A 22858-nucleotide genomic window follows, 5' to 3' on the forward strand; every position below is an offset into this window, starting at 1 on the left:
AGTTCCAGCTGTGGTGCAATATGATTGGTGGTGTTTCTGGAACCTGGGTTGCAGGTTTGATCCCTGGCCCCCTACAGTGGTTTAACGGTCCGGTGTGCTGCAGTGTAGGTTATAACTCTGGCTCTGATCTGATCCCTGGTCTGGGAATGCTATATGCTTTGGAGCGACCAAAAAATTAAAAAAAAAAAAAAATTCATGATCAGATAAATAAATCAGAAACATAGAGCTGAAGGAACATGATCTTGCAGTCTTTCTCACTCCAGATGGAAGTCACAGCCTGCAGCATGAAGGTGTGCCCAAGAACACACAGTACTAGTTGCAATAACTGTAAATTTTTCTTCATGTCAGCAGCTGTGTACTCTTGTGCATGGAACCCATTTGGTTTTGCATGATGTGTGCACACACGCGTGTGCACACACACGTTCAGATTCATGGGTGTGCATAGTACTATAAGACAAACCTCATAGTAGGGGTGATCTATCTCTTTGCTTAGAATCTCTCATAAAGTTCAGAAAGATCCCCATGAATCAGTCTTCAAATAAGCTGTGTAAGCCAGGAGACAGAAAACAGGATTTTTTTTTTTTTTTTTAAGCCACCCCAGGGCATATGGAATTCCCAGATCAGGGATCAGATCCGAGCCGCAGCTGTGACCCAAGCCACAGCTGCGGCAACGCCCGATCCCCAAGCCACTGTGCAGGGCTAGGGATCAAACCTGCTTCCCAGTGCTCCCAAGATGCCACTGATTCAGTTGTACCACAGTAGAAACTCCAAAAACACAGTAATTTGATAAGGGAAAGTTTAGTGTGATTAATTATTACCTGTTTTTAGGGAATTGACTTTTTGGAGTAAAGAGAACTCTGAAGAATATAGGAAGAGCAGATAGATGTGGGGAGTGGCCATGCTTCTGGGCTGGGATGGGGGCCCCACACAGGAAGGCCAGTAGATATGGGACTCTCCGGTCTGGAGTGGATCAGACTCCCTGGGACCTTCCTGGGAGCAGTGGGCATATTGGGACTGCTGGGTGCTGACTGGGATGTGGCTGGGGCACTAGACTGGGGAGAGGGTGGGGGCTGGCCTTGGGATCACTGCTGAGACTAACAGGGAGGCCGGCAAGGGCACCACACCCACAGGAGTGGTGTCACTGTGTGCCCACATCTGCAATGACAAGACAGAAGCCTTTTCCATCTGCAGTGTCCCTCAAGCATCGTCTGCTGAGAAAGCTCAGGGGCTGCCACCAAGCATGGGGTTGCACTGCCCAGGTTCAGGGCCATAAGCAGGGCAGAGAAGGCTGGATTCTAGCTGAGGGGCAGTGTGACAGCTGGCACACTGGCTTGTTTTTCTGGGTTTTTGGCTCGTTTGTTTTGATATAACATTTATTCTGGCCTACCTAGACCAGGTCCATCATGTCCCTTACTCCTCTTTTCTCCAGTCACCACAGGGGCTTAGGACTCCAGCTTTTCCTCATTGCCTGGTCTCTCAGCTGCATGAGGCTCTGGTCATAGCCCGCTCTGACCCCGGCCTCCTGCAGAGCCCTTCACAGCACATCGTCAGCAAGGTCTCTCGCCTTCTAAACTTTAATGATGGTCTGCACCATCTCTGCTCTGAAGCCTGAGTGTCCCTGAGCACACAGTCCCGAAGCTCTCCCAGGGCCTCTTTCCTTTTTGGTCACTCAGTCCTGCCCAGTCCAGAGGTAGAATGGTGGAGACATGTTCCTCACTGTCCTTGTGACTGCCCCTATTTCCCATGCCACCCCACCCATTTTTTTTATGTTTTTAATTTGCATCTTATTCATTTATGTATTAAGAGAAAAGCCACTGGTTTTTGTTACCATATTGATAGCTAAATTTTGAAAATAATCCCGATCCACAGGTCTAAATTTTATTTTTACATAAAATTCAGTTATTTGCTTCATTCTGTTCCCCTAAATAGAGGACAGCTTTTAAAAAGCAAATATTAGATCCCTTTAGACAAATACATTTTAATCAAGGTGGGATTAAAAAAAAAAAAAACAACAACAGTTACCCCACCCAGTTTTGACGCTGTTGCCACTGGACTGTATCTGCTGCTGCGCCTTGTGTTTGCATCCTTGGAGCTTCCCAGCGCTGTCCTGATTTTTGTGTTTTCCGTATCTAAGAAGACAGCCCTCCCACTAGCCTTTTGTTTTCTTGATGTTGTCTCTTGCCTTACGCTAGAACTCTTACCTGTAGCCACCCATCACATCTGTCATCAGGAATGGCAGCTATTCCCTAGTCTCAGGTAAAAGCACCCACTCTCTGACTGCTGTTTCCTGTCTCTCCAGCCCATTCCTTGAGGACTCTGCCTCCAGAACTTTTTGGTTCTATTTGGATCTTTAGATCTTAACTAGTTTATTCCATTGTCCTTCTCCTCTTGGTTTTTATTTTCCTTTTCTGGCTTAAATTTCATGTTTTCTCATTGTAATAGTTTCCAGAACCTCCTCTGTCTTGCCCCAGTGGAAAGTGGTTGGAGAAAACATGCAGCTCTTCTCACTGGTCTCACATTGAATTTATACCAAGAGCATCCGGTGGGCACTGTCGCCACCCTGTTATGTTTCTGCAGTCCAGTTACTCCTTCACTTTCTGGATGTTTTCACCTTCTCCTTGCACTTCCCCTCAGGGTAATGACCTTACTTCTTTCTCTTTCCCTGAGAAAATAGAGGCTCACTGCACCACTGCTGCCACTCAGTCCTGTCTGTTTATAAACACCCTGCCTTGCTGCCCATCACTTGGAAGCCCTGTTCCTGTTTGGCTCTGGAGCCCACCCTGCCTTTCCTGTACCATCTGTTATTATTTTGCCTAAGCAAGGGCTTCATGCTCTCTACGCTGCTGTGTTTTTCCTCTCTTCTGGATCATTCCTCTCACCCAATAAATATGTTGTTTCTTCAGTCTTCTTAAGAAGACTCCTTCCTGTCTTCTTATTCCCCCCGTCTATCTAGCCTCTTCCCTTTGAATGCTCCTGCTCTCAGCAGAGCTTCTTGAAGTCTGTCTCTAGTCCCTCGCTGCCCCTGAGCCTGATGGCCCAGGGCTTGCCCTGTCATGCTGTGAGGACACGGCTCCTGGCCAGGACCCTTGGGGTGCAAAGGCTGCACAGGGCTGGGTCATTTCCTTGCTCTGCCTCACTTCTGGCCCTATGGACTTGGGGGAGCCCATAGGATTGCACCCTACGGGCCCCTCCTGCTGGGCTGCATTTCTCCTCACCTTGGCTGGTTCCTCCTCGTGACCCTGACTTCTGGATGAGAACTCTGTCCTTGGGGGCCTCCTCCATGGACAGCCTTGCCCTTTGACCCTCTGTGGACCCAGTCTGTCTCCAGCCTGGATCCTGTTCTGCCATGGCAGCATTTGCTGGCACCTGGGTGGCAGGGCTGGGTCCCAGCTGACCCCAGAACATGGCCCCTCATCACCCTCCTGCCAGCAGGGTGCTCCAGCTCTGGCTTCACTCATGGCAGCCTCAGCTCCCTGATGGTGGAGGGCCGGGCACTCCCTATTCTGCTCCATGGGCTCCCTCGTCCCTCTCCCAGAAAGACTTTGCTGTCTTGTTTCTACTCCCTCCTTGCTGCTCTCCATCCAGCCTTGTCCAGCAGACCTTGGGCTCAAATGCACCTGCCCATCGAGTGCTGCTCTGCAGAAGTGCACTTGTATTTGTTCTTCTCTTTCCCTGGAGGACTCTCTCCAGAAAATCATGTCCTCCCTTCCTTCTTTCCTTTCCCCCTCCCTCCCCACTTTATGAGTAGGACCTCTAGCCTCCAGCTGGCCTACTGCCCCATCCACACCACTCTGCTTTTTCTGCTTTGTTTTTCTCTGTGTCATCACGGTCTGACAACACTGTGTGTTTCTGTGTATTTGCTTGTTGCCTATGTCCTCCCTGATGGTGTGAACTGTGTGCGCAGAGCAGGCCCTCAGGGAACACTTGACTGGCTGAGGGGGAGGGAGAGTGGATTAGAGAGTGCTGACTTTGACTTTGTCAAGGCATTTGAGAGTTATTTATTTATTTTTTAAAAATTTCTTAAATTATAGTTGATTTATAATGTGTCCATTTCTGCCATACAGCAAAGTGACCCAGTCATACATACACACACACATACACATCATTCTTCTCATGCTATCTTCCATCATGGTTTGTCCCAAGAGATTGGATATAGTTCCCTGTGATGTACAGTAGGACCTCATTGCTTATTCATTCTAAAAAGAGTTAATTCTTTATAGAATGAATAACAAAAAGTTTCAGTGAACTGCTGTACAGAAGCCACCGGGAGAGAAAAAATGATAATGGCCTCCTCTTTTGGGCACACTGGCTTGTGTCTTTACTTTCTGAGGCCAACAGTACTTTTCTTAAGTTAGAAAGTTATTATCCATGATTGTACTGAAGACACTGAAAGTTAATATAATTTCTTTAACTTTCTGTTGTAATAACCCAAATACATACTTGGGTGGACTTATAGAAGGTCAGATGTTATCTCGCTCTTTTTTTTTTTGCTTTTTAGGGCTGCACCTGTGGCATAGGGAGGTTCCCAGGCTAGGGGGCCAAGGGGTCCAATCAGAGCTACACCTGCTGGCCTACAGCCCAGCCACAGCAACACAGGATCTGAGCTGAGTCTGCGACCTACACCACAGCTCATGGCAATGCCAGATCCTCAAGCCACTGAATGAAGCCAGGGATCGAACCTGCAGCCTCACAGTTCCTAGTTGGATTTGTTTCCGCTCCGCCACCACAGGAACTCCAGATGTTTTATCTCTTGACAGAGAGTTTGTCTGATGAAGTGGAGAGATCGGAACGCTTGGGGAGGCTGAACTAAAGGACAGCAGATGTTCCCTCACCCTTGGGTGGGATTGGAGTGAAGTGTTTATTCTTTCACTTGGCTGATAGAATCAGATAGTATGCTGTTTTTTTTTTTTTATTGTTTCCCTTATTTTAAATTAATATTTATTCAGTATGCAAGAGCAGCATGTTGTGATATTTTCAGATTCTAGTTAATAATCCAAAGAGTAGACCATCTTATCAAATAGTCAATGGCAGGTACTATTCAGGGGATAGTTGGGTTTTGGAGTTCAGGCAAGGTTGTTATCCTTAAACATTTAGGCAAATAGTCCTGATTTTCTAATCCAGACCAGTGAGAACTAAATAATAATTAGCACATGAAATCATTATATAGCTTATTTAAAACCACTCCACTTAAAACTAGATCTTTCTGCACAATAGTGTGAATGTACTTAATGCTACAGAATTGTACACTAAAAAATGGAGAATATGGTAAATTGAAGTGTAGTTGATCTATGATATTATGTTAGTTTCAGGTGATTTGGGTGGGTTTTTTGGGGCACATTATATAATTCCATTATTATAAGATGTTGGTTATAATTCCCTATGTTATACAGCAAATCCTTGTTGCTTATCTTTTTTTTTTTTTTGTCTTTTGTCTTTTGTCTTTTGAGGGCCGCACCCGCTGCATATAGAGGTTCCCAGGCTAGGGGTCCAATCACAGCTGTAGCCGCGGGCCTACGCCACAGCTACAGCAATGCCAGATCCGATCCTCGTCTGTGACCTGCACCACAGCTCACGGCAACCCTAGACCCTTAACCCACTGAGTGAGGCCAGGGATTGAACCCACAACCTCATGGTTCTTAGTTGGATTCATTTCCACTGCGCCATGATGGGAGCATACATTGCTTATCTATTTTATGTATATAGTTTGTATCTTTTAATCCCAGACTCCTAATTTGTCCTCTCCCTTTTGGTAACCATAAGTTTGTTTTCTGTGTCTCCGAGTCTGTTTTTGTTTTACATAGACATTCATTTATTTCTGTTTTTTATTTATTTATTTTTTTTGTCTTTTTGCCTTTTCTAGAGCCGCTCCCACAGCATATGGATGTTCTCAGGCTAGGGGTCTAATCAGAGCTATAGCCACCGGCCTACGCCAGAGCCACAGCAACGTGGGATCCGAGTCACGTCTGCGATCTATACCACAGCTCACGGCAGCACTGGATCCTTAACCCACTGAGCCAGGCCAGGGATTGAACCCACAACCTCATGGTTCCTAGTCAGATGCGTTAACCACAGAGCCACGACGGGAACTCCAACATTCATTTATGTTATTTTTTAAAGATTCCACATATAAATGATATCATGCAGTATTTGTCTTTGTCTGATTTACTTCACTAGGTATAATAATATGTAGGTCCATCCATGTTGCTGGAAGTGGCATTATTTCATTGTTTTTTTATGGTGAGTAATACTCTGTGGTATGAGTACCCACACACACGTGCACACACACATACACATATGGACCATATCTTCTTAAGCCAATCATCTGTTGATGGGCACTTGAGTTGTTTCCATGGCTTGGCTATTGTGAATATTGTTGCTATGAACATTGAGGTTCCTGTATGTTTTTGAGTTAGAATTTTTGTGTTTTTCTGGATATATGCTCAGGAGTGGGATTGCTGGATCATATGATACTCTATTTTTAGTTTTTAAGGAACTTCTATACTCTCTTTTAAAATGGTAAATTTTATATGTGTTTTACCACAATGAGAAAAATGTTAAAAATTTAAGAAGTAAATAGAAATAGATGGAGTTCCCGTCGTGGCGCAGTGGTTAACGAATCCGACTAGGAACCATGAGGTTGCGGGTTCGATCCCTGCCCTTGCTCAGTGGGTTAACGATCCGGCGTTGCCGTGAGCTGTGGTGTAGGTTGCAGACGCGGCTCGGATCCCAAGTTGCTGTGGCTCTGGCGTAGGTTGGCGGCTGCAGCTCCGATTCGACCCCTAGCCTTGGGAACCTCCATATGCCGCAGGAGCGGCCCAAGAAATGGCAACAACAACAACGACAACAACAACAAAAAAGGCAAAAGACAAAAAAAAAAAAAAAAAAAAATAGAAAAGAAATGACAGTCAAATGCGTATAGTTTTTCAAACCTAACAATTAAAAAAATTAAAGGAAAAAACGGAATGTCTAAATTATTTTAAATATGATTTTTAAATAAGGTTTTTCTTTTGGTTTTTATATGGCTTATAGTTTTTAAAGACTTATTTTTCCTCCAGAAAAATCTAAAGCACCTTTTAGATTCAAAGTCATAATGGAAAAAAAAAAAGAAAAAAAAAACCTCATAATGGCTTTTTAAAAAAAAATTCTACATACATAAAACATTTTGAATTTTAAACTTAACTTTCTATCAAGCTTGAAAATAAAAAGTTTAGGAGTTCCTGTCATGGCGCAGTGGAAACAAATCCGATTATTTCCCATGAGGATGCGGATTTGATATCCTTGGCCTTGCTCAGTGGGTTAAAGATTCGTCCTTGCCTTAAACTGTGGTGTAGGTCACGGATCCTGCGTTGCTGTGGCTGTGGTGTAGGTGGGCAGCTGTAGCTCTGATTCCATCTGTAGCCTGGGAAATTCCGTATGTCGTAGGTACAGTCCTAAGTGAAAACAAAACAAAACAAAACAAAACACCAAACACCTTTCTTCACTCTGTTCCTGTAATAATCACAGCTATTAAAACAAAGGACTGGTTATGAAGCCACCAGAGGGAGCTCTGTGAATATGTTTCAGCATTTTGGCTCTGATTTTAGCAAAGAAACACAAAACATTTCTTTCAGTATGTATGTTTTATGTTAACCATATTTTTCTCTTCTGTGTAGGAATAATGTTCTGAAAATACCTGGGTGATCTCAGAGGAACAGCTGGGCATTTTTATCTCACAGATACTTGAGTCTCCTGTATGTCAGGCTGTCTGAAGCAGCCAAGGATGGATATATTTTTTTGCCCTCATGTTATTTACTCAGGAGTGTGTAGGTGTCTCAGTTCAGCATCCTCTTTTTGCATACTCTTGTGTAATCTGTTTTAAATCTGGTAATTTACAGTGAGTTTCTGTATCACTCATGTTAGTATTTTAAGTTGTTAAATGTTGTGGTTCACAAATGTTGAAACCAGTGCTGGGCCTGCTACATAAGAGTTAACTTGTGGAACTTGTCACAAATGTAGAATGTAGGGCTCTGTGTCCAGAAATGAAGATTTAGCAACTCTTTGGAATATATAGTCTTTAAAAATAGCTTCATTGAGTTGTAACTCACATACCATACAATTCATCCACTTCAAGCTTGGAATTAAATGGTTTCTAATGAATTTGCAAGAGTTGCACAGTCATCCCCACAATCAATCTTAGAACATTTTCCTCACTACCTCCCAGATCCTTTTCCCATTTGCACTCGCTCCCTTCTCTTCCCAACATCCAGAGCCATGGACAGCTAATCTGCTTCTGTCTCTATATAGATTTGCTTGTTATGGATATTTCATGTAAATGAAATCATTCGTATGTGGTCTTTTGTGACTGGTTTCTTTCAGTTAGTGCAGTGTTTTCAGTGTTGTAGTGTGTAGCCATGTTGTAGCATATATCAGTACTTAATTCCTATTTATTGCTAAATAATATTCTTTTGTATGGAAGGAGTATGTATTTGTACAAAGCTCCTGGGTAACATTCCCCACTAGTTTAAATTCTGTATACATGAACATAGTTTGAAATGTTTACTTTGTGTTTGTAATATCATGAGGAACATTATCTACAACTATTTTTTTTCTTGTACTTCAGTAATAGTGCCCCCAGAATTCTCTCCTGACTATTTTAAAACGAGGGTCGCTATTTCTTAGTGGTGACAAAATCATTTTAGTGGGTGAAGAGCAGGGACTTTGATAGGATGGAAGGTAACAGACTCAGTTACACATAGTAAAGCTCTTTTATGGAACTTGTGTGTGTGTGTGTGTATGTGTATCTTTACTGGGCTTGGATGTAAAATATATTTCTTACTGTGGGTAGCTTTTAGAAAAATCTTGAAAGCTACTGTTCTTTAAATATTCCTTTGTTATTGTCATCTCATTAATCCTAATGTCTTTCCTGGGGTTAGGTAGTAAACTTAAGTGAAAGTTGGATTGTACTAACTAGCCAAAATTAGGTTAGAAGTTAGGATTTAAGAATACAGTGAGGAGTTGGGGTGGTTCTGGGAACCTACTGCTTGAGTCACTTTGTCCAGGAATAAATTTACCGTTCAGTTAGTCACAGTGTGAAATTTAATACTGTTTACCACATGTTGAGGTACCTTTGAGTTAAAACACACTGCATCAGTAAAGTAGATTTGGTTTATGATGGTCATTAAAATATCAAAGCACATTATAAGAGAATTATTATTCTCATTTTACCAGTTATCAACTCATTTGATGGTGTTACATATCATCATTTTATTGTGTTCAGATTATATATTCATTAAAATAAGTTTGTTTTATTCCATAAGTGGGAAATAATGCTTAAATTATAAATCATAATATATGTGTTTTTGAGTTTTTTTTTTTAGTGAGAGTAAATTTCATGTCTTTCTGGTTCTCTTTTATATGTTGTGAGGTATATAGTATCTTAACAGTGACATATTTCTGGAATTTTTTTTTTTTTTAGTACTGCACCCATGGCATATGGAAGTACCGAGACTAGGGGTTCAATTGGAGCTACAGCTGCCAATATTCTAAATTGGCTTTTAGCATTTTAGTGCTTATCTGTATGGTCATTTTATAAAATTTAGAAAATTGAAGCAGTAAGTGATATATGAAATTATAACATTGACTTTTGCCAAAATATAGCTACTCTTGAAACAAAATTGTTAGCGGATAAAGTTTAATGATTTAATAAATGCCAAATTGTTTTAAAAATATTGTAAATGGGAGATCCTGTTATGGCACAGTGGTTAATGAACCCGACTAGTATCCACGAGGACACGGGTTCGATCCCTGGCCTTGCTCAGTGGTTTGAGGATCTGGTGTTGCCGTGAGCTGTGGTGTAGGTTGTAGATGTGACTTGGATCCCACGTTGCTATGGCCGTGGTGTAGGCCAGTGTCTACAGCTCCGACTTGACCCCTAGCCTGGGAGCCTCCATGTGCTGCGGGTGTGGCCCTAAAAGGAAAAAAGACACATCAGAAGGAAAATCTAAACCGTTGTTTAGGATGGCATATATAAGCGGCAGAACAATAAGGAAAAGTGAGGTGGTGATTAGGAAAGTCAGGGTGGTGGCTACCCTGTGGTGGAGGCAGAGCTGTGGCAGGGCATGTGGGGGCTTCTGTGTGTGGGCAGTGTTCTGTTTCTTGACTTCGGGGTAATTACTTGAGTATTTCCTTTATTTTGGATAACCTCTGCATATGTCCTTTACTTTTATATTCTTGACTTTGTATCTAGTAGAAAGAAAAGAAAAGAGGAGGTGAGTGAATGGAATAGAATAGAGAATTCTGGAAACTGATCCAGATAATATGTGAATTTATTCTATAATTAATGAGGCATTTCAAACCAGTGGGAAAAAGATGTATCAGCCGATAAATGCTTATGAGATAGTTAGATTCCTCTCTCATTCCATGAACAAAAGTTTATTCCATATAGATTTAAAAATAAAAATCTTAACTATAAATATTTTAAAATCAGAATATAAAAGTGAAACTATCTTACTGGCAGAAAAAATATAATGAGGTCTAGAATATCTTCCTTAGTAAAACGGTTTATATTAGATGTTGTAAAGGAAAAGATTGACAGGTTTAAATATATTTAAATTACAAACCTCTGTGTGGTGAAAGATACATTAAACAACAATTCAGAGAGAACGTGAGAAAATACTTGCAACATCTTTAACAGCCTGATTTTTCATAATATACAGAGTTCCTAAAATTGAACGACTCTAAAATTAGATGACATTTGGTATATAAAAGAAGAAATGTAAATATCTAATATACTAGAAAGTATTAGCCTTTCCAAAAGTAAAAAATATAAGTTTATCATATTCAATATTTGTGAGATTGAGGGGAAATAAATTCTTTTGTGGGAGTGTAAGTTGATGCAGTCTCTTGAGTGGGTGGTTCTTTTTTTTTTTAGGGATAATATATTTTGAAAGAGAGTTATGGTGGTATTGGCTTTTTCTTTCTTATTGTAAATTTCCATGCATTTACTTTCAAGTGGGTACCTCAAAATCCTTACCTAATTTGTAGTTTTACTTTTTGTCCAGGCCCATCAAATTCCAGTGAAGAAAGTGAATCCTAGAGAAGAAAGGAGGAAAATGTTTGAGGTATAAAGATATCTGTCAGCTTTTTAAAGCTTTGCAAAAATAATTATACCAGAAGAAACAAACCTCATAAAACCTCCAAACCTTTCCTCCTTATTTCTTTCAAACAGATACCTCTTATTTCTATTTTTTAACCTGGGCATATGTCAACCACTGGTGGACAATTATACTGATAAACCGGAAAAAGTAATCTTTATTATTGATAAAGATGTTCTTTTTTTATTTAAGGAAGCAGCAAGAAAGGGAAGGTTGGATTTTAATGATAAAGAAAAGAAACAAAAGGATCAGGTAGTTATTTTGCTTTTACTTTTCTTCCTCTGCCAAGTTGGAGATGATAATTGTTTCAAGAGTTCTAAGAAGTTTGTCTTTTAAATTGTTACAGATTAGCTTACTGAAGGCTGAACAGATGAAAAGGCAAGAAAAGGAAAGGGTAAGAGTCCGATCCATGTTCCCTGGCCGCCCCATTGCCTTCCCCCACACATGCCTTTTTTTTTTTTTTTTTTTTTTTTTTTAAAGAATACACTGGCTTCCCTTTTATTACTGAGTGTATTTCATTACTGAATGTATTTAATGTACTTTATATCAAATCTTTGAAGTGGTATTTTGTTTGTTTGTCTTCCCAAAAGTTGGAGAAAATAAATAGGGCCAGGGAACAAGGATGGAGAAACGTGCTGAGTGCCAGCGGCGCAGGTGGTGAAGTGAAGGTAGGCATTTGACAGCAGTGAACCCACAGGACTGCGCTTTTTTTCTGGAGTCACTCTGTCCTTTCAGGTGTATACAACTGGGTTATTTGGGGGTTGGGGTAGAACATTTACTTTTTACTTAGAATTCTTCAATAGCTATTATGACCTCTTAATTTTCCTGCCATGTATTTGGTATGTAACGTGTAGTGATAACTAACGTGTGACACTGTTAAACTTGCTTTAAAAGTTTGCTGTGAAGGCTGTGGTACACCCTTCATTCCAGAGACATCCTTTTAAGATCAAGTACAGTTTGTCACAGCTCTGCTTAAAGTCCTGAAGTTTCGTGTAGACGTGAAGATTCAGTTTTCAGAAGACCCTTGCTAAGCTGGCCCCTGCCAGTCTCCAGCTCATCCCATTGCCACCATGTTGTGCCGTCTGCTCTCGGGCTGAGCCAAGGCCCCTGGTGCGGTTTCTTTTGTCTTTTCACTTACCTTTTTCTTTACCTCCCTCACTCTCTCTCCCACGTGGAGCCATTTTCCTAGGTAATCAATGGCCTAGCTAGCCGTTTACCTAGATATGTTAATTAAGACATTTCCCTTGGGCAGATCCAGACTATATAATCTTGGGCAAGTTACTTAACTTTTCAGGGCCATAATTTCTTTAAAAAAAAAAAAAAAAAGAAAAGAGAAAAAAAGAAAAATTTCTAGAGCAGTACCAGGAACTGGGCTTGCAAGGTCCCCTCTCTTCCCTTCCTTTTCTTTGTTCTGCCAGTCTGCATCTTGCCTTTCCTCTAGGTTCATGGAGCATCCTTTACAGGTCTGAGGTAGCCTGAATCCTAAGATGGTCCCCAAATTCCTGAGTCCAGTTGTCACATCTGGTGTTGTTTTCCCCTCCACTCCAGAGGAGGGGACCTGTGAATGTGGTTACCCGGCCCTGGTGACGGGATAGTCATGTGGTCATGTGACTGTTTTGTAAGACTCACAGGTAGCAGACTGTAAGGGGAGGAGGAGGTCATAGAGACACATTCACATGGCAGGGAAGAATAGGTATCCTCTGGGGGCCCAGTGTGGTCTCTGACCCCCAGCTGACTGGCAAGAAAGTGGTGACCTTAGGCGCTACAGCCACAAGGAGATGGATCCTTCCTAGAGCCAGTGAGCATAGAAGAGGGTCGTAAGCCTCAGATGAAGATTGTAGCCCTGCTGACAACTTGACTTCTGCCTGTGAGATCCGGAGCAGGGGCCCCAGCCAGCGTGACCCAGAACCCCTAGTAACAGAGGGCTGTATCTCAAGCTGCTGAGCTTGTGCTAATTTATGACACAGCAATGGAAAATGAATATAGGAGTTGCTGTTGTGGCTCAGGGTGTTACAAACCTGACTAGTATCCATGAGGATATGGGTTTGATCCCTGACCTTGCTCAGTGGGTTAAGGATCCAACATTGCTGTGAGCTGTGGTGTAGGTCCCAGACGAGGCTGGATCATGCGTGGCTGTGGCTGTGGTGTAGGTCAGCAGCTGTAGCTCCAATTTGATCCCTAGCCTGAGAATTTCCATATACCGTGGTGTGGCCCTAAAAAAAAAAGAAGAAAGAGAATGAATATATACCATTATTCCTCTGTGTCGTCACTCAATTTGTGCCATCCATTTAGCTGGTACTTATGGTCTTTGAACTGTGAATTTCCTTGGTGCTCAGTTCACTTGGTGTTTAGGTGCCCAGGAGAAATTTGTTAAGTGGAAAGATTAGCATTCTTACTTGTTTCTTTTCTCCCCAAAGTTATGATTTGAATAAAAGTTTAGTCAACAAATATGTTCTTCCTTGGCTTTCTTAATTTGTTTTTCAGTGTCTAGTGATGACACATTTTTCATATTACACATAAGTGTGAGTCACTTTTTCTAATTCTGCATTAACATAGACTTATACAGTTTTTAGAAATACAGTTTTATTTTTAAAATTATAACTTACTGTTTTTGTACTGTACTACCCACTTTATATGTAGCAGAACTTACTACCTTCTGAATGACAGGGAATGACTCAGAATGTGGCCCATTCTAAAATAACCAACCCTAGGAGTTCCCTTGTAGCACAGTGGATTAAGGATCTGACATTGTCCACTGCTATGACTCTGGTGGCTGCCGTGGCGCAGGTTCGATTCCTGGCCCAGGACTTCTGCATGCTGTGAGTGCGGCCAAAAAACCATCCCCAAAACAAACAAAAAATAATCCCATATCTTACGTGATTGGAAAGTAAAAACATAGCAAAGTGTAGATCCTCAAATCTTGTCAAGCATTTTATTTCTTGTCCATGATTACTACTGAGAATTTGATTATTTTTTTTCTCCTTTTGCGTATATCTTCTATGCATTAAAGCACCCTTTTTGCCCTACGATGTCTAAAAGTCATATTTAATCGTAAGGTCTGGTTTTATCAATGTTTGCTAACTAACAGTTTTTCATCAGTGTTAGGTACTGTGTGCTCAGTAGATTTCTGCTTCACTTCATGAACTTGTATGTCTTTGAGGATTAATAAGACAATTTATTTTCCATGATGTAAAGCAAATTCTATGTTAGTTTCTGTACTTATCGGCTATGAGATTTGAAATATTTAACTTCTTAGTCTGTTTCCTTTCTGTACAGTTATGAGGACCTGGAAGCTCAGTAAAATGCAAGACAAATTAAGGAGATCCCTAAAATAAAGATCAAACAAAAACTAAACATTAAGGGGAATATTTCAAAATTAATACTATTTTTATGTACCTTTAAATAATAAAACATTATTCATAGTATAAATAACCAATTTTCTGATTATTTAGTGTCTGTAAAATCTGGAACTTTTTTGCTTTATCCATTTTTTTTTTCCTGCAGCATGCAGAAGTTCCCGGGCCAAGGATTGAACCTGTGCCACAGCAGTGACCTGAACTGCTGTGGTGACAACGCCAGATCCTAACCAGCTGAGCCACACAAGAACTTCACTTTATCCATTTTTGATGTATCTCTTATGAATGTGTGTTTTTAGAAAAATCATGAAGCTGTCTATCATTCTACATTGATTGTATAGATAACCATGATAGATAAGAGACATAACTGTTTGAAAATATACTGGAATACTACTCAGCAGTGGAAAGGAATAGCCTGTTAGTACCTGCAGCAGCATGGATCACTCAGAAACATACCATGGGAAAGAAGCCACAAGAGTACATATTGTATGATTCCATTTATATGAAATTAAAGAAAAGGCAGATCCAATCTCTGTGACAGAGAGCAGATCAGTGGTTGCTGGAATGAGAGGGCATTGGCTGCACAGGACCATGAGGGAACTTTGTGGAGTGATAAGATATGCTTTTGATTGTGGCAGTGGTTCCACAAGCATATCCATTTGTCAGAGAATCAAGATGCCCTTATACTTGGTAAGTAAGTAAAGGAATCTGAAATGTCCTGCTGCTTTTGTATTCTAAGACAGTATTGTTAGCCCTGTACTGAGTACAGGTGTTTTCAGAGATATGTACATATTTTGTTTTTGCTAAAGACAAACATTAGAACATTCAAACTTCAGATGATTCTAGCACCAGACTGAACTCAAGGAGTACCTGGTCTCATAGGAGGTGTGACCAACATTTACCAGGGTTCTGATTCTGATCATCTGGCTTTGAGATGCACATACTGACAATGTGTATGAAAATCGCCTTGATGGGGTTTTGTGCCTAATTATTTATCTTCCCTACTTCTGGCAGCTTTCATCTCTTGCTGTTCAAACATCTTGAATCGGCTATCTGTAAATATAAATATTCTTGATAAATGTCTCGCGCTTATTTTTAAAATATCAGACTTTCTTGTAATGTATATACAACTTGTTGTGTCAAGACGTTAATACAAGTTGTACCTCAGTGGGTACACTGAAGTGTCTTTAATTCGGTTCTCATATTTTTATGATATCTTTTCTTCTTTTTATTTTTTTTGGTCTTTTCCACAGCACGTGAAAATTCTCAGGCCAGGGATCGCGCCCATGCCACAGGCCACAGCAGCAACCCTGATGTGCTGTGATGATGACACTGGATCCTTAACCTACTGCCCCACAAGGGAGCTCCCTTTGTGTCTTTTCTTAGCCAGGCATCTTCCTCGGAATGTTGTCGCTTGAAAGCTCTCCTTTCCTGGTGGCGTTCTGGCGTCTGCCCCCCCGCCCCCACCTCCCTGCCCTGCCACTTCAGTCTTGCTAGTTTGTCTTCCTTTCAGTGTCCTTGGCCTTTGCCTTTGAGGTTAATGATTTCCTCTTCCCAGTGCAGTTCTTGCACCTTGACTTCTGTAATGTTATATGCTTACTTAACTCTCAGCCTTTCTGATGTCTGTTTCCTGGGACTTTCCTGCTCACTTGGGTTCCTTTGTCTGAAGTTGTGTCCTGTGCTTTTGCTGTCATCCTTCATTGTTCCCAGAGAATCCATAGCTCTGTCCATACCTCTTTACATTTTCCTTGGTTGCCTTTCTGGACTTGAAGGGTTCTTGACTTGGTGTCACTGCAGCAGGCCCTCTAATTCGTTCTTCCTTATTCTCTCTTATTCTTTCAAAAATTGGCTTACTGACCATCTTAAAAACTGTCTTGGTACTCTCTCCTGCTTTGGGTTGTTGTTTCCTGTATGACTGGCACCTCAGGCTGATAGCAGTTTTCTGTCCTGGGCGTTTTATGCCCGAGCCCAGTGCTCCCTGCTTCCTTCCTCCTCACGGCATTCCTCTTCATGCTGACTCCTGGATGTGTACATGTGTTGCTTAAAGTTTTACCTTAATACCATGGTTCATGTTTAATCATTCATTTATTTAGTTTACAATTTTTTATCTTTTTTTTTTTTTTTTTTTTTTTTTTTAATGGCTGCACCTGTGGCATATGGAAGTTCCTGGGCTAGGAGTCGAATCGGAGCTGCAGCTGCTGGCCTATGCACAGCCACAGCAATGCAGGATTCAAACCACATCTGTGACCTATGCAGCAGTTTCTGGCAACACTGGATCCTTAACCCACTGATCAACGCCAACCATCAAACCTGTATCCTCACAAAGACTATGTTGGGTTCTTAACCCACTGAGCTCCATTGGGAACTCCCATGTTTAATCATTTAATCTTTCTTTGTTACATTGCTTTCAAGGCTGGGTTAAAGAATATTTTTCTCAAGTGATTTTTTTTTTTTCTTTTTTGGACGCCCCATGGCATATGGAGTTCCTGGACCAGGGATCAGATCAGAGCTGCAGTTGCGGCCTATGCCATAGCTATGGCAATAGAAGATCCTTTAACACACTATGCCAGACCTGGGATTTAATCCACATCTGGGGCTGCAGAGCTGCTACTGATCCCATTGCACCACAGTGGGAACTCCAAGTGATTTTTTTTTTTCCTCCTTTTTAAGTCTGCACCCAAGGCATATGGAAGTTCCCAGGCTCGGGGTCGAATCAGAGACTACAGCTGCTGGCCTTTGCCACAGCCATGGCAGTGCCAGATTTGAGCTGTGTCTGCCACCTACACCACAGCTCCTGGTAATGCGGGATCCTTAAGCCACTGAACGAGGCCAGGGATCAAACCCGAATCTTCATGGATACTAGTTGGATTCATTTCCACTGCACCACAATGGGGACTCTGATGTGTTTTTTTTTTTTTTTTTTAACGAGATTTTCACTTCTGATGATTTTTTTTTCAGTTTTGTAAATTTTCTCAGTACTTACTGAAGCATGTGCTTATTGCCATTTATTTAACCACAGGAAATGAAATGTTTTTCTGCTTTTATGCTTTGTTTCCCAATTTGTTTTTAAATTGCTTAGGGATACATATGTTGTTATGCCTCTTTTATTTATACCTAGAGTATGTTTCAATGGTGTTTTTATCTTCTTTTGCTTATCAGATTGGATTTAGGGCATATTAAATGCTGTATGTTTTTGTTAGATACAATTGTGAATGTTACAGAAGCAGGTTCTGCTTTACTAATAAACTGTACATATTTAAACTTAGTAGAATGTATACTAGAAACATTTCAAAACCTGTTAATTGAGACCAGATTTTCCCATACTTATGTAATTAATTTTTGTTACATTAAATTATGCTTTGTTAGTAAGAAAGTGTACTTACTTTTTGATTGTTAATGGTTATAACATAGTAGGAAAACATTTTGCTTTAGGCTGTATGTTTATGAATATGTTAAATTAGATAATTGTTTTTGAAGAGTCGGGTGTTGAAATTTGCTTTTTTCTTTTTAGACTCTGTGAGATAAGCCTGTGAGAGTTCTTTGTTTAATTCCTAGGCTCCCGTTTTTGGCAGTGGCGGGGCTGTGGCTCCAGCATTGCTTTCTTCTCGAGGACAATATGAACATTATCATGCTATTTTTGATCAAATGCAGCAACAAAGAGCGGAAGATAATGAAGCTAAGTGGAAAGCAGAAGTAAACGGCCAAAGGCTTCCAGAAAGGTATGGCATGTTCTGCAGAAGTTGCTTGTGCTTTGCTCTGGAGAAAGCAGTGGGAGTCATGGGGCACATTTACAGATAGAGGAGCCCAGCAAGGGTGCATCCAAGATGTCCCAGGATGTGGGTGTCACCATTCCCCTAATGCTGATGCTATTAGGAAACCTTTGTAAAAAACTGAAGACTGGGAGTTCCCATTGTGGTGCAGCAGAAACTAATCCAACTAGGAACCATGAGGTTGCGATTTCAACCCCTGGCCTCGCTCAGTGGGTTAAGGATCCAGCGTTGCCATGAACTGTGGTGTAGGTCGCAGATGTGGCTTGGATTTGGCGTTGCTGTGGCTGTGGCGTAGGCCAGCAGCTGTAGCTCAGATTAGATCCCTAACCTGGGAACCTCCATATGCCACATATGCGGCCCTAAAAAGCAAAAAGCAAAAAGCACAAAAAAAAAAAAAAAAAAAAAAAAAAAAGCAAAAAGTGAAGGTTGTGCCAGTGCAAACCGGTTGGACCACAGTGATCCATAACCTCATCCTTGCATGTAAGCTTGTCCTATGTTATGTATAGCCTAATCCCTACACTTTCTGGGTGTTTTCTCCATTGATATGTAGAATATTTTTTATGTACAGATTTGTCCCTTGATTACATGTGGCAAACATGTAGCTCCTCACTTCAGCCTAATTTTGGTGACCTGTATATGTTATAGGCTGAACATACTATTTAAAGGAACATGTGATAACTTTGAACCAGCATATGGTTATAATAACTTTATCCACTTTCTTTCAGTAAATCAGAATATATTTAAAATGAAATTATACTTTATGCAGAACTCCAAAGCATGCTTTTCTTCTTTCCTTTCCCTTCCTCATCACTTAGAACCCACCTTTCTCTTTGTTGTTTCCTCTTCACATTCATCTTTGATTGATAGCTCACCTATGATCCTATTCATGAGGTTTTTCCTTTTCTTTCATAGCTCCTTTTTTTTAAAGTATCCATATGTGTTTTTTTAGACCCTCTCATCTATTCTATAAAAACATTCCTGTTAAGGAAGAATAGATAGTGTTTTATGAAAATTTATTTAATTTATTTATTACTGCTTTTTAGGGCTGCACCCGAGACATATGAAAGTTCCCAGGCTAGGGGTCAGATTGGAGCTACAGCTGCTGGCCTACACCACTGCCACAGCCACATAGGATCTGAGCCGAACCTTCGACTTACACCAACAGCTCACAGCAGCACCAGATCCTTAACCCACTGAGTGAGGCCAGGGCTCGAACTCGCATCCTCATGGATGTTAGTCGGGCTTGTTACTACTGAGCCACAAGGAGAATTTTCATTTTGTGAAAATCTAATTTGTCATTTTAGGAAGAACACTTTTTTTTTTTTTTTTTTTTTTTTTTTTGCTTTTTAGGGCCACACCCACAGCATATGGAGGTTCCCAGGCTAGGGGTCGAATCGGAACTGTAGCTGTTGGCCTGAACATAGCCACAGCAGCTCAAGATCCAAGCTGCATCTGCGACCTACACCACAGCTCACAGCAATGCCGGATCCTTAACCCACTGAGCGATGCCAGGGGTTGAACCCTCAACCTCATGGTTACTAGTCAGATTCGTTTCCACTGTGTCACTATGGGAACTCCAAGGAGAACACTTTTGAGTGTGATAAAAATCTTTATGATCCCTGCAATTATAAAAGATTATTAAAAGGTAAGAGTTCACCAGTGGCCTAGTAATTAAGGACTCAACATTGTCACTGATGTGGTTTGGATTCTCTCCCTGGCCCAGGAAGCTCTGCATGCCACAGGTGTAGCCCCCCCACATTATTTTTTAAAAAATTGTTTTAAAAGATATTGAGCAGAGGTGAATAATTGAGGTAAATATAAATTAAAATTATGAATTATATATAGTAACTTGAATTGTTAGTCTAATTTTAGATACCATTTTTGAGAAAAGAGAAATACATACTCAGACATATGCATATTTTTGGTTAAATGGTAAAGCAGATTTATGTGTGGGTTTTATCCTCTGGTATTGTTGCTCTTTCTAGTATATACTTTGGCTTTATTTTGTTTAAATAAATTATTTATTTAATTTTAATCAGATCTCCTAAAATAAATGCATATAGTGTAAAGAAAATAGAGAAAACTATATTCTGTTTCTTTGATCTGTTCATCTTCCAGAATGTTTCTTGGTTCTTCATAGTTGGAGTGACAAGTAATGGGCTAGCTTGGGCCATTTGCCTCAAACTCCCATGTACCCTTGACATTTCTGCATTATGTCTACACTTGAGTTTCGCATTGTCTTCAGTAGCTGTGTATCTCAATTACTTCTTCCATGAAACACAACTTTCATTCAGTCTTTGAGCACCAGATATAGTTTCACTATTTTAATTTTTGGCTTTTAAACCCTTTGTGAGATCATTTATCATTCCTTTTTGCCAACTTTGGTGGGTTTATAAGTACTTAGAAATATGGTATACGTGAAGTTGTTACTATTTGTTGAACACTTATTGTATACTAAGTTGTATTTATTCATCACAACAATGCTTTGAATTAGATATCATTCTTTTAATAAAGATAGAGAAATTAAGACTTGCATAGATTTAAAACTGGTGCATAGTGAGGCTGCTAGTAAGTGGCGGAGGTGGGATTGAAACTAAAAACTAATTCCATCTGAGTGTAACATTCAACTCCTTGATCACAGTTAGGGACTTCTCAGCTGCTGCTTTTTTTTTTTTTTTTTTTTTTTTTCTTTTTTTGGCCTCACCATGGCATCAGAATTTCCTGGGCCAGGGTTGAAACTGTGCCAAAACAGCAACAATACCAGATTTTTAACCCGCAAGGGAACTCTCTCTCTGTTTCTTGAGGTACTTCTGGTGAACAGGTGAAACAGTTACTGATTTAGTAGGTTATAATATTTTAAAATATTGGGTACTCTAAAGATTAAATATGATACCAAATCCTGAATGAACTTTTATGTATACTCTTTGAATAATTTTGGTTTTATCTGAAGACATGGAAAATGGAAGTGTTGGTAGAAAACTGAAGATCATCAAGTATCATATAGTTTTCAGATTCTATAAACTAGACAGTTTTCTTCATGTTGATCCCAGGCAAGATTAAAAGTAGAGCCTGCAAACACCTTAAAAGGAAGCACTGTAATGCAGTATAAGTTCCAGAGACTAGATTATGTCAGATACAGCCTTTATTTCTTCTTAGGTTTGTAGGCTAGAGCCACAGTTCTCAAACTGTGTGATGAAGCGACTTTGAGCATCACAACACCTTGGATATTTTACAGTTTTGAGGGAAACAGCTGCAAGTGTTGCACAAAGTATAGACCATACCCTTAAACAGTTTTGACCTAACTAATGAATGGGACCGCTAGGGATTTCTGCTGGCATAGAGGCATTGTGAAAATATACTTAGATACCAAGTAGTGTATTTAAACTTTGGCAGGATACTGTTGCCAGGGTGTCTCAGTGTAGGCAAGGTGAAGAAATATAAATAAAGATTGTTAGCTGGGGGACATCCCTTCGTGGCTCAGCGGTTAATGAACCTGACTAGGATCCATGAGTATGTGGGTTCAATTCCTGGCCTTGCTTAGTAGGTTAAGGATCCTGTTGCTGTGGCTGTGGCGTAGGCCAGCGGCTGTAGCTCTGATTTGACCCCTAGCCTGGAAACTTCCAAATGCTGTGGGTACGGCCCTAAGAAGGAAACAAAACAAAACAAAACAAAAAATTGTTAGGTGGATTAAAAAATTGGTTAAAGAATTAATAAATAAAGGTATTCAGAGAATGCTGGTTAATGATTTGATGTCCAACTTAAAAAGTTTTAGAAGCATGTCCTCCTGAAGCTAAGCATCATTTTTAAGGAGGACATAGAAAAAAACATTCAAAGGATACAGTCATATTTCCAGAAGATATAAAGTGAAAAGAAACAGTAAATATGTTGAGTGATTGATTAGGAAACAATCTCAGTAGACCATAGCTATAACTAACTACCTTGATGTAGACAAAATTTAACAGGAGTAAATTTCATGTACTTTTGAGTCTGAAAAATTATCTAGCCAAATAAAAATACACTGTAATTTTGTCAAGTAAGGTCATTAGGGCTGATAATTTTTTTAAAATTCAAAAATGATATCAAAGGATAGCAAATTCTATTCTTTGATAAAAGAATGAACATTTTGATTTGAAAAAAGTAGGATGACACAATCTTGGAATACAGATTATCTCTTGGATTAAGTCAGTTTGTGTTTGTAAAAATTATATAGTTTCTTTATGTTTTTGACAGCTACGGAAAACTTAGTGATGGATGTTTCCCTCTGAAAAGGAAAGGAGCACAGCAGGTCATGCTCTGACAGGCCTGAGCTCACTGTCTTCCTGGCTGCTTGCACGTCTCACCTGGGCCTCTTTGTGAGGCTGGAGGCTGGGCATCACTCAGCCCCCTCAGTTCTGCTCAGATGGCTCCTCAGGGAGCTGCTCAGGCACCTCCTTCACTGTCACTGTCTCCACCCACTTGGTCATTACTGCTTTCCTAGTCTTAGGGGGTTTATTTGTAATGGTAATAGGATCAGGTTTCAACAGAACTCTTCTTTTGTCAGCAAGCCATTCTGTCTCTAGTGGGGAGATTTATAGCTCCCATTCCTTCTCTTCCTTCCTTC

At 40.5% G+C, this 22858-nt stretch overlaps 1 protein-coding gene across 22 annotated transcripts in view; it reads left to right on the plus strand.

Annotated features, from left to right (window-relative positions):
• NEK1 (NIMA related kinase 1) overlaps positions 1-22858 on the plus strand; it is a 187618-nt gene that overhangs the window by 59281 nt on the left and 105479 nt on the right. For 12 of the 22 annotated variants that reach the window (XM_013982714.2, XM_021072842.1, XM_021072846.1 and 9 more), the window contains 5 exons: positions 11040-11099; positions 11325-11384; positions 11479-11526; positions 11723-11800; positions 18044-18207. In XM_013982714.2, the coding sequence (XP_013838168.1) occupies positions 11040-11099; positions 11325-11384; positions 11479-11526; positions 11723-11800; positions 18044-18207 (410 nt within the window). The remainder of the gene's footprint in view (positions 1-11039; positions 11100-11324; positions 11385-11478; positions 11527-11722; positions 11801-18043; positions 18208-22858) is intronic. The other 10 variants (XM_021072845.1, XM_021072852.1, XM_013982719.2 and 7 more) reach the window with 3 other exon arrangements.

This window comes from Sus scrofa, chromosome 14 (assembly GCF_000003025.6).
Source record: "Sus scrofa isolate TJ Tabasco breed Duroc chromosome 14, Sscrofa11.1, whole genome shotgun sequence".
In the NCBI taxonomy this organism is placed as follows: domain Eukaryota; kingdom Metazoa; phylum Chordata; class Mammalia; order Artiodactyla; family Suidae; genus Sus; species Sus scrofa.